Source organism: Nansenia antarctica (genome assembly GCF_963989245.1).
Source record: "Nansenia antarctica genome assembly, chromosome: 7".
In the NCBI taxonomy this organism is placed as follows: Eukaryota; Metazoa; Chordata; class Actinopteri; order Argentiniformes; family Microstomatidae; genus Nansenia; species Nansenia antarctica.
In genome coordinates this window covers 55500475-55512963 of record NC_137677.1, presented here as the reverse complement: position 1 = coordinate 55512963, position 12489 = coordinate 55500475, and the positions used below count along the sequence as shown (strand labels likewise).

General features: G+C 40.9%; 1 protein-coding gene across 1 annotated transcript; it reads right to left on the bottom strand.

Annotated features, from left to right (window-relative positions):
- Positions 1-228: 228 nt before the first annotated feature.
- On the bottom strand, positions 229-11063 carry abcb11a (ATP-binding cassette, sub-family B (MDR/TAP), member 11a; the record flags this gene model as incomplete). The annotated part of the gene is made up of 27 exons (XM_080536935.1): positions 229-429; positions 539-685; positions 1005-1211; positions 1390-1587; positions 1702-1858; positions 2048-2289; positions 2453-2656; positions 2826-2987; positions 3100-3204; positions 3433-3616; positions 3977-4058; positions 4141-4330; positions 4615-4785; positions 5030-5233; positions 5433-5558; positions 5641-5751; positions 5844-5957; positions 6036-6210; positions 6484-6608; positions 6853-7024; positions 7138-7271; positions 7622-7706; positions 7814-8055; positions 8213-8261; positions 8388-8400; positions 8563-8634; positions 11051-11063. 27 exons carry the CDS (start codon positions 11061-11063, stop codon positions 229-231), a joined length of 3885 nt encoding a protein of 1294 aa, XP_080393061.1.
- Positions 11064-12489: the final 1426 nt, after the last annotated feature.

Genomic DNA, 12489 nt, shown 5'->3' with positions numbered 1-12489 from the left:
AGTGTAAGCAAATGTAAACACAGATATCGGATATGGGTGTTTTTTTAAAAGTAGATGTAAGCAGGCGTTCAGATATAGACAAAAAAAATCTGAAATAGGCATTACGACCTGCAGTGTAAATGCGGCCTTATAGAAGCGCTTCAAAATAGAATGATGATACTTTGCTTTGTGACAACCTTGATTTCATCCATGCATCTTCTTACTAGAAAATGCTGATGCTAAGGTTTATTAACTGATGGGAGCCCCCGTTGTGACTAGTTTGTAATAAGCAGCCCTCTTAGCCATGAGCTCCTCATGAGTCCCCTTCTCTATGACAGAGCCCTGAGCCATGACAGCTATGACGTCAGCCGTCTGGATGGTAGACAATCTGTGGGCAATGACAATGCAGGTGCGTCCTCGTCTGGCTTCATCCAGAGCAGCCTGAACTGTCTGTAGAAGGACAGACAACGCAATGTCAGAAATAAACACCTCAAGAGCTGAGAGTCTGTCAAAATCACTCACTATTCTAGCTATTCTAGTCAATTATTACGAATGGTACCTTTTCACTCTCTGTGTCTAGAGCAGAGGTAGCTTCATCCAGTAGCAGGATCTTGGGGTTCCTGACGATCGCCCGAGCGATGGCAATGCGTTGTTTCTGTCCCCTGGATAGCTGGGAGCCCTGGGCACCAACCTGAGTCTCATATTTCTGTCAGAAAGAAAAGCAATGGTTTAAAATAGGGGGCGGCGGTAGCCTAGAGTTTAAAGAGGCTGGGTAGCAATTGGAAGGTCACTGGTTCGATCCCTGCCTCAAGAGCAAGGCACTTAACCCCTAAAGGCTCCAGGGGCACCGAATATGGCTGACCCTGTGCGTAGAGCAAAAATAAAAAATTCCAACAATTGCCTGATAAGTTCATTGCATGGCAATAAATTAGTAAAATGTGCAAGGAATGTTACTAGAAAGTAAGCCAGACATTCGAGTATGATTTCAGTTAAACTATGAGAATGATTTCAGTTACTGTACTCACATCTGGCAGAGTCATCACAAAGTCATGGAGATAAGCCTTCTTCGCGGCCTCAACTATCTCCTCCATGGTCATGTTTCTAGTGTTATCGCCATACTGGATATTCTCAGAGATGCTACAGTCAAACAGCACTGGCTCCTGGGACACAATGCCAATCTGAGCCCTCAGGAAGGGCACGTTGACATTATGGGATGGATGGCCATCGATTAACTAGAATGAGATGGGAATAAAGACATGATAGTGAATATATTGACTTTAAAAGGCTACTACAGTCATAAAACGGCATGTTCACTTGAGTTACACCAATGATTACATCTAATAGTAGAAAGTTGACTGAATGGAAGAGCTGTAATGTAATGGTTATGGTTGTGGGTGTGTGGGGACTCACAACTCTGCCTGCATCTGGGTCATAGAATCTCTCCAGCAGCTGCACACTCGTACTCTTTCCACAGCCACTGCTGCCTACGAAGGCCAGAGTCTGGCCAGGTTTCACCGACACCATCAGCCCGTTCAACACCTGGGTATCTGGCCGTGTCGGGTAGGTGAATTTACAGTTGATGAACTCTACCTCTCCTTTGAAATTGTCCTGGAGAGAAAGGGGACATGGCGCAATCAGACCAATGTCAAAATGAAATCAAGTTTGTTCATTGTCACAATGTGAGATTTAATATAAGGGACAGATGAACAGATTTTCCCTCACCCATTTCTCTCCCTCTATCTGACTCATGCTGATTGTAGGGACGCGGTCCAGTAGTTTGAAGAATTGAGCAGCTGCAGTCTTGGCTTTAGCGTAATCTGGGGTGAATGATGAGGCTTTTCCCAGTGCTGTCCCACTGATCACAATGGCTGAGATCACTCTGGAGGACAATGGCATTAGGTTTAACAGGTTGTTGGTTAATATCAGCAAACATGATATTGACCCAGTATTGTGATACATTGTTTTGTGTAACAAATTGCCTCAACTGAAATTGTATTTCCAGACATCACAACCAAACAGTATCATAAAGACATGTAACAACTATATTCACCAAAACAAATAAACAAACCTGAAAACCACAATGTAATGTAACCCCTCCGAGCTGACCAGATGACCTCCATATCTAAATGAGGCTGCGTAGGCCATAAAGATAACACACTGGGCAAAGGCAAAACAAATTCCATAGATGTTGGCCTTCTTCTTGGCCGATTTGTACGGAGCTTCCAACTGTTGTTCATATGAAGCCACAAATGTACTCTCCTTGGCCAGCCCTGCGATGGTACGGATGTTGGCTAGAGCCTCACTTGACACCTGCAGAAGAGGAGACAAATGGTGAAGTCCTTCATTTAAAGTACCGTACCAAAATACAATAACCCTCTTTAGACACTTCTTAGAGGCTCCTTAAACATAGCAGAATGTTCGACAAACTTGTCCCGGGACTTTCATTGAAACACAAGTGTTATGTTTGGCTTACTTGTCCTGCTCCCTCCATTGCCTTTGTGTCCTCGTTTGCGAAACCTGTCAGCATTTTGGCTTGGAAGGCCCCCGCCAATCCAATCAGTGGTAAGAAACACATGATAACCAAGCTTAACTTCCAGCTGAAGTAGAATGCTATGATGAAAGACGCTCCAATGTTGGTCAGGGAGTTGACAATCATCCCGATCTGAGCTCCCGTTGCCTGTTGGTGTTAGATCATATTGTTTGTATTGTATTTATTGTCTATATTGTTTAGTATTGTTTGTGTTGTGAAGCACTTTACGACATGGAAAAAGTGCTATACAAATACATTTGATTGATTGATTGGCTGATTCATTGACTATTGAATGAACACAGAATCTGACACTCACCCCCTGGACCATGGAAGCGTCACTGGCCAGCCTGGTGGTCAGAGCTCCTGGACTGTTCCTGGGGTCGTCAAACCAGCCCACCTCCTGTTTCAACATGGCCTGGAAGCCCACCTTCCTGAGTCTGCGTGTCAGCAGCTCCCCAGACTTCCCAAAGGCATAGCCCTGAAACATACAGCAACAAAAGTGTTTATGCACATCACTAAAGGGGCCTCTCGGTATAAACATGTTTGCTTCTCAGTATGGCCTGTAACAGCACAATTCATCTAATTCATACCTGTATGAACTGAGCGAAGAAACTTATCACAGCCACAATGCAAAACAAGACACATATTCCATTGATCTGCTTCCTCTGTTCATCCAGGTCACGCATAGAAAATGTCTGCAAGTCACATTACGCGAGTATGAGAGAGTAAAATTCTTAGACTTTGGTTCCTGACATTAACAGTTCCTGCAGATCAAAACAATCTTACAAATTCCATTGAACAACACAAATTACAAATCTAATAACAAACCAGATAACAAACAGTGTACTAAACTATACAGAATGGATAAATAAATACATATCTTTTTTATTATTATTATTATTATTATTATTATTGTCTTGCACCCCAAGAATCTGGCTGAAGAGGATAGCGTAGATAGGGTTGACAGAGCCGTTGATGGCGGCTCCCAGCGAGCCCACGAGCATGTAGGGCCACTCGGGTTTGTTGTATTTCAGAATGCGAGCCACAGGCGCTGGTTCTGTATGTTCCTTGGCCTCATCCTTTGATTTCTGTCGAAAAATATGTGGGCTATTTAATTTCTCTTTTAGGCACCACAGAGGGAACATTAGAATGAGATGTAGTCCTATAAATTATAATGCAAGATTACGATAGAACGACCTCCATACCGTTGAAGATTCCATCTGACTGTCCATAATGGTTCTGAATTGGTCTGATTTCATTTTGAGACTGGCAGATATAGCATCAGGGACAGATTGAATTGACAGTTGGCTTTGAGATCGCAGCCGGAGAGATCGCCTTCAAGAAAAAAAGGATAAATGTTTGACCAGTATTTTACCATTAGCTTTGCTGAGCAAGTAAGTGTTTTGTTTTGTAGGTCTTATCATAAGCAATGCCACAAACTCATCTTCTCAGGGTTATTCGATTTACCTCAACCCAGATTCATAGCTGGCCCGACTGAAACTCTGCACTCGCTGATGGAATTCTTCTTCAATGGTTTCATTGTCAGCACCTGTGGTAGAAAATAATGTATTTTTTCCCATACAGACTCTTTCAACACTATGGAATCAGTATGACAGGGCTCGGAATCCTACCCTTGGTTGCGTCGTCATTTCCTTGATTCTGAAGGGTGACCAGGGTAAAATAAACACCCTTCTTCTCTAGCAGCTCATTATGAGTTCCCCTCTCCACAGCCTGTCCATGCTCAAAGCCAACTATCATATTAGCATTTCGAATGGTGGAGAGGCGGTGGGCGATGCTAATGGTTGTCCTACCCATGCGAGCCTAGAGATGGACAGACATGGATTCAACCACAGGTCCATTAGGTAATCTAGATTAATAAATGTCCACTCTTATGGTTGTGTAACACTGTAATAATTGTAGTTACAACCCTCTAACATGCTATTACATAGTATTAGTTCATTGTTATAGAGTTGAGGTTTTAGTTATTACACGTTATTACAAGTTCCTACTTCTAGTTGTGTAAATAAAAAACAGCTCCAGTCTTATTATTATGTCTTGACAAGTGTATTGCTAGATAGACAGACTATGTGCTTCGAGTCACCCACCTTATCAAGGGCTTCTTGTACAACAGCCTCACTCTCATTGTCCAGAGCAGAAGTAGCCATGTCCAGCAGCAGGATCCTGGGGTTGCGAATCAGAGCTCGGGCAATAGCAATCCTCTGCTTCTGCCCTCCACTCATCTGACCTCCGCCCTCACCCACCAGGGTGTCAAATCTCTGAATCAACACAGGCCAACACTTTCTCTCACTGATGTTTCATGAGGTAGTATGCTATTATTCAATTAATCTGCATAATATATATATGCTTTATTGTATGACATTCCATTAGATTATTCATTACATTAGATTATACACTGTGGATAATACACATACAATAGTAGTATGCTATTATGCTTTATTGTATGAAATTCCATAAGGTTATAGGCCTAATGTTGCTCTGTGAATAAATGATCTGCCGTACCTGTGGCAGGTCCATGATGAAGTTGTAAGCGTTGGCCTCTTTAGTGGCCTGTATGATGTCTTCCATGGTGACCCCAGGTCGACCATACCGAATGTTCTCAGCGATGGTTGTGGAAAACAGTACAGGCTCCTGCTCCACAATACCTATCAGAGAGCGAAGCCACTGGATGTTCAGGCTGCGGATATCATGGCCATCCAAAGTCACCTGTGAGTGAGAAAGATTATATATCATCATCACAATCACTTCAATAACATTAGCTTCTGGTCTTGAGCTTTGACATCCTATGGGTAAAACCAAAAACACAAGTGTTTGTCCCTGTCGAGATATATAAAGTTAGGGTTAGGGTTAGTCACAGTTTCCCTAGCATACATGGAAATGCCTAATGAGTGTTACAGTACTGTACCATTCCTTCCTTGGGGTTGTAGAATCTCTGGATGAGTTGGATAGTGGTGCTCTTTCCTGATCCACTTGGGCCAACGAAAGCAGTGGTTTCACCTGCTTTGATCAGCATGCTCAAATCATCTAAAATCTGAACAAACAGATGGAATTACATTTTGGAGGAAATTAAGAATAACATGGAAAACATTTAAAAAGTAAGCGAACTGGATTACCTTCACTTCTGGTCGGGAGGGGTAATTGAATGTCACATCATGGAATTCAATGTCACCTTTGACCTTGTCTAATTTGTGACCCTCCTCTGAGAAACAATCGATTTCTGGCTCCTGGAAGTCAACCGATGTTTATTGTAAGACTTTTTTCAATTTGAGATTGTATTGCTCTTTAGTTTGTATATTCACTGAAACTCTGGCCTTACTCTGTCAATGGTATCGAAGATAGTCTTTGCTGCAGCTCGACCAGAGGCAAATGCTTCAAGGCAGGGTGAAGCCTGGCCCAGGTGCATAGCTGCCATCAGAACACCAAAGAATACCTGGAGACACACATGGCTTTTACCTCTTTTATGAGGACATTTTGGGCACATACTGTATTTTACAATGAGTTTTCATACCTGAATCAGAGTGCCTGGGGAGAGCTCCTTAGTGTCAATGACCAGTCGAGATCCATACCAGAATGCCAAAGCATAGCAGAGAAAGATGATACACCACAGGTACCCTTGGAACAGACCAATGATCATTCCCTTCTTCACACCCCAGGTCTGTGCCTCGATAAGGTTTTTGTCATACCTGTAATTGGTTTAGATTAGGTTAGATTCAACTTTACTGTCATTGACAGAGTACAACAGTACTAAGGCAACGAAATGTAGTTTGGCATCTAAACTACATTTTGTTGTCTTAGTACTTGTACTCTGTTAATAAACATTTAAAAACTTTAATCTAATCTAATGCATATTATATCATGCATTTTTCATTCAACATATTTAAAATGCCAGTCAGCCAGCAGTAGGATGGAACATGTCAATCAAATGTATCAATCATCAGTATAACATTTCCAAATACCTTTCGGCCTCTTTGTCCTCCCCTCCAAAGGCTGCCACAGTTCTGATGGATGACAGCACCTCATCAGCCACGGCCCCTGCCTTAGCATAGGCCCTCAGTTCCCGACCCGTCAGTCGAGCTACTGCCTAGGGGGGGAATGAGAGGAGAGGGCTGAACAAGGCTCTCACACTCAGATCAAACCAAACTTCAACTAGTGCATTTCACAAGTCCCATCACCCTTCACGAATCAATTAAGGAAGGAATAAGGAATTATTGACCATAAAGTGTTTGATTCAAGTTGTGAATTCCCCTTGATATCAAACTCATCTCTGAATCACAGTTCAAGAAAGCAAAACATGTATGTACTGTACAGTGTGTAATTGCTCTTACCATGGCCATTAGTCCAGCAGCTAGCCCAATAAGAGGGCTCACAGCGACAACCACCAGAGTCAGTTTCCATCCACCAATGAAGCCCACCATGAAGCCAAAAACAAAGGTAGAGAGCCTCTCTATGAAGATGGATACCTGATCAGCTATGGCGTTGTTGATCTTGTTGATATCACTGAGGGGGAGGTTCAAATAGCATGATTAGAATGACCTCACCTGTTGCCTAATAGTCCCATTGTCTCTAAAAAAAAATGCCATAGAAAAACGGCTGAAGGATTACAGACATACTCTGATATCCTTGTGTTTAGTTCACCAACAGAATTACAGTCAAACCAGCCTATCTCCATGCACATGATCTTCCTAAAATATGTCTTCCTGATTCTCTGTATCTGTCTGGCAGCAGTCGACACCCAGAGGGCAATCTACAGAGAGCACAAAGAGCAGGTTTGGATAGATGTACATAGCATGTCCTGTCCACAGCAAGACAATAATATTGTGTGTATATACTATATAACAATAAATAATTATATATATAATGTATATAATAATATTTATTTATTATGATCAACTTTGGATGGAATAATGACCCATTATGTGGGTGACCATTACCTTACTTTCATAGCAGAAGCACTGTTTAACTGTTCAGTACGTCTTAGACTGTTAATGTTATGAAAATGGTCACAAGTCTGTTTTCCATCATCATTGATTAAGATAGGTTTGGGTAATTCTTATGACAAAGATATATCGACACTTTTAGTATCAACCCACTTACTTGAAAGTAACTAACAATCAGAACTACTAATCCAATACCAACATAGTAATATGCAAACATAGTCATCTGTGCCGCGATATCCACCCTGTAAAAAATAAAATACACATATAGCACACCTATTATATAAACAAGTTATCCATGAACATATTCCATTTTAATCAGAACCATCAATGGACCATGGCTTCAACTCACCCACAAAAGACAGTTGTGTTCTCTGCTGTTTCAAATATTGATCCGTTGGTCCAGGTGATAGTGTTATTCACACAGATTTTATTGGGGTCTGCCAGTTCTTGAACCTCCAGCTCGTATGCTACGAAAGTGTTGGTCATCATTCCATAGACCAGGAGCATGAGGGGGGAGGCTGCTCCATGGACCAGAGCACACAAGCCCCCCACCACCATCATCAACATGTCCTTGCTAGTGGCAAATCGAAACTGGGTAACAGAGGAACAGTGCATTACAATGCTGAAGAATGAACTGATGTGTTTGTTTGGATATTAAATTATTAATTTTCTCTCATCCTTGTGTAGCTAATCATAACATACAGTAATTAATTGTTATTGCCAACAGGTCAGACAGTAAGGCAATTACCAGTTGAAAGTATCCAACCCCCAATGGGTTTTCTTTTTTCTTTTCATCTCTGCAAAAACAATCATGAAAGAGAAATGCCGTTGTCTTCTTTGATGATGAGTAAATCTGTATGATAGATACTGTCTGTAATAGGATGATTCTGTTATTTCAATCCCAATCAAAAACAATGACTTACCCTTTTTCAATCTCTGTTCAAAAAAGAGAGGTTGAAATTAGAATAGAATATAAAATACGACTTGATTGACTTGAACATGACGATGATTTTGACTTTTAACAATGCAAAGTTATTATGGTATTTGTGGGCTTAAAGAAAGAAATGATTCACTTACTTATATCTTCTGGTTTTGTACCCAAATATTCTTTGCCCGTGTCCTCTTGCAGAGTCACCTTTTTAAGGTAAACAGGCTCCTTCATTGTTGTGGCTCAACCCTGATTGGCAGTATTCACTAGGCCTTGAGAAAGGAAAATAATACTTACACATGTATGATTCTTCACAAAATAGGTATCGGTATTGTACTGTAGATAAGTCTGTAAAGCATAGATGCCTTCCCAATATTTAAAACATAGAAATCTCTGTAATCCTCCTGGTCATAACCATGATGTACCTTGGGACTTGATTATAAGTCAGTAACCTTGACGATACTAAAAGAGCCATGTGTGCGCCATTACATAATACAAAACATTTGATTATTGAAACTTCAAAAATGTCAATGGATTCCATCTATGCATTTTATGAGGAGCTACCCTCACCAACTGTTGAAACATATTTGCCATATTCATATTTTCAAACATATGAATACAATAGATAATTGGAAACATAATGGTCAAAGATGCGCGCACACACACACACAAACACACACACACACACTGTTCTGATTCTTTGTTGTAATAAAGAATATATTAATGTAGCATAATACACACACACAAATTACATAATAAGACTATAGAAACTGAAATATCCAGTAGACCATCAAGATCCACCACAGAGACAGAGAGTAGTAATGATTTCTCATGTAAACTTTCCTCACAATCTTATAATGAAACGAGTAGCAACTGTACTGTACCTGTTTTGTTCCCATCTCAAGGACTGTCTGCTCTGCTTAAAGCTTTTGGTCACCACCAATAAACAAAGAATCCCTCCTACCAGAAGAAATTACTTATCTTTTTCTCAAGTGGACGCCCCTTCATTATCTCTCCCTCTATTAGACTGATAACAGTTCTGTCCACATTATGACTTTAACTGGAATGCCTTTGTGAGGCAAAGGTCTGCGTTTTAGGAATCCTTTACTTGTGTGTCAGCAGAGCAAGTCCATGCTCTGGATCCAGCAGAGTGGTCTGAACCAAGAACTGAGTTTTACATCAGCTCCTGTAGTATTTTATCTCTTTGTCTTATACTAAATAATGTTAGCATCAGTCACCATCAATAGGTGGAGTAAAACCAGTTACAAAGTATTGACCTAATTGGTCTGTTTCCAAACAGTCTATGTTGGTATTTTCGGGAATTGGGTGTGGGAGCTAAACTATGCAGTGACCCAGCCCTACCACTGTCTGAGACAATACGTACGGTGAATTTGGATAATGTGGGACACTGGATAATGTGGGACACCTGTATTTATTTCCTGTTCTAACAAAATCTAGTCAACAGGACTTTTACTGTACAGTGTTGTGGTTTAACATGGATGTCTTGTGACTGAAAACACAACACTTCATGGGGGTAATGTCACAGAAAGGGATTGGAGCTTAGGTGTCCCACATTACCCAATGTCCCAGGTTACCTGAATTCACCCTATGTTTTAGGTATTTTGAGAAAAATGTAAAAAGCTAATGTTCAATTTTACGTCTACATGTCCTTGTTATGTTTCCCTCCCTTCTGTTCTCCTCTCTATCATTATACATTCCGGTGTCCGTCAAATCAGACGGCTGCCCATCTGCCAATCAGAGGGCTGTCCGTCTGTTAAAATGTTCCTTATTGTTCCTCATTGTCAGGTTTTGTCCGGCTTGTTTTGTGTTTGGTTGTTTTGTTTGTTGTCGACTCTTAGGCCCAATCCGTTTCCCTTCCTTACCCCTACAGCTCGTTTTGGAGTGCCACTCACTTTCTTTGGAGCCAAGGCCTCTGAACAGAGCCACAAGGTGTAGTGGTTGTACTATTCCCCCATGAAATGGGACAACCCTTCAAGACCCTGATACGTCATCATTAGTGTCATAGAAAAACGCAGACACTCGCGATTCATTCACAACTTGTGTTTCACCCAACCATCAATCAAACACGTCATCAAATAAAAAGAACAATGCTTCATTACCAGGCCAGTTCATGACAGAATAACAGTGTTCTGTAAGCTAGAAACCGGTGCTCCTACCCTGCCAGTCTGCACTGATATAGGACAACAGGGGACAACAACTTCATGGCTGAACTTAAGTTACATTTTGGGCGTCATATGCCATCAAAGGGGGTAAATGCGACATGGAAATATGTCTAAATGCATGACTATCATGCACAAATCAGCCTTAAAATATGTAACGTTAGATTGATAATGCTAGTAGACACAGAGCACAGTTTTGGTTTAATAAGTACCACAGCTAGAGTCATATGCCATCAATGGGGGGAAATGCAACATGAAATATGTTAAAATGCACCACTATCATGCACAGATCAGCCTTAAAACATGTAATGTTAGATAGATAACGTTAGCCATCTGCACAGATTTATTTTTATGGCGTTATGATATCCGATGTGACAGGAACGCTGGAGAAACAGCCATTGTCCACGGCGTTAGTCCGCTACATGATAAACCCCATCACTGCTATCATGCACCGAGTCTGGTGTCGCTCACTGCTCACATCCAGTCTCCATAATTTTTTATTTCTCTGAGTTGACACCGCTCATAGTCTACTTGTTGTCCTATGGCTTGTGTAATATAACCTCACAACTATTATTGGTAATAAATGATTGCACTTTAGTTCTGTTGGTTGTGACTCTGTTGGTTGAGTTTTCCCCCACAGTAAGCTGGGGTACATGCACCTTTTTGTTTCAGCTCCCCCTAGATGTAGAGCAATAAGATCTGGGAGTCGTAACATGAATAGGAAAATATAAATGCAAAGGTTAATGCTGTGTCAATAAAAACTAATGCTGATAATACATAAGAACCTCTCCCTTTTCGGTGATACATGTAGGTGTGTGCATCACCTGGGTACCTCCATTGTAAAATAGGTGCAATGACCTGAAGGGCATTAGTCTGATCAGCTAATTCACACAGACACAATAACATCGCATTATGGATTGAGTAATTAGTAATTGAGTGCAATGACCTTGTGGCCATGCCAGTTCCTGACATAAGACAATAGGCATAATTCAAGAAAAAAAAAAGTGACAGCAGTACAGGACATAACTGACAAAAAATTATAAGACAGGACATGACATGACATGACAAAATTAAACAAGGTGACAAGAAACTTGGAGGAGTATCAACCTATGGTGCTGAAGTGCCACAGGACATGTTATCATGATATTTGTCACTTTAATCTAATCTAAAATGATGAAAAGAAAACTGAGTAAATAAATGAATAAATAAACAAGTTACTACATAAACAATCAGGCCTGTTTAACAAGTGTAACAAGTTTGTTAAACATATTGAGTTTCTGGGGAGAGAGAGAGAGAGAGAGAGAGAGAGAGAGAGAGAGAGAGAGAGAGAGAGAGAGAGAGAGAGAGAGAGAGAGAGAGAGAGAGAGAGAGAGAGAGAGAGAGAGAGAGAGAGAGAGAGAGAGAGAGAGAGAGAGAGTGTTCTATTCTCTTATTTTATTAAACCATGGGAATAGGAATGGCGTCAGTAAATATCAATTGTGGGATTAATTGAATTAGATGGTTTGAGGTCAATGCCTGCCGGGACAACTGTGTGGTTGCGCAGGAATTTGTACCTCTTTTACAGCCGGTTATTAATCACCACATGCAACTAATGACATAATGACGTGTGCACGCTTAAGACACCCTCGTAAGATTTACACTATTGGGAAACAGGCAAATCAGGCCATTCAAGTTTCAGTAGGCTAGAACACCGTGTAATAAGAACAGAACAACAATGGAGATATAACCTTATAATTCTAACGTCACGAAGTCATAATACGATCATTTTTTTCTGGGATATCGTATTAAAACAGAGAGTAAGCATCAGATCGTATAAGTATAAGATCATATCTCCGTGTGTAGGAACGTTTATCGTTGATCATTTCAAATGTGTTATGAAGGTCAAGAATAAGAACTTGATCAAGTAGGGTGTTTTGA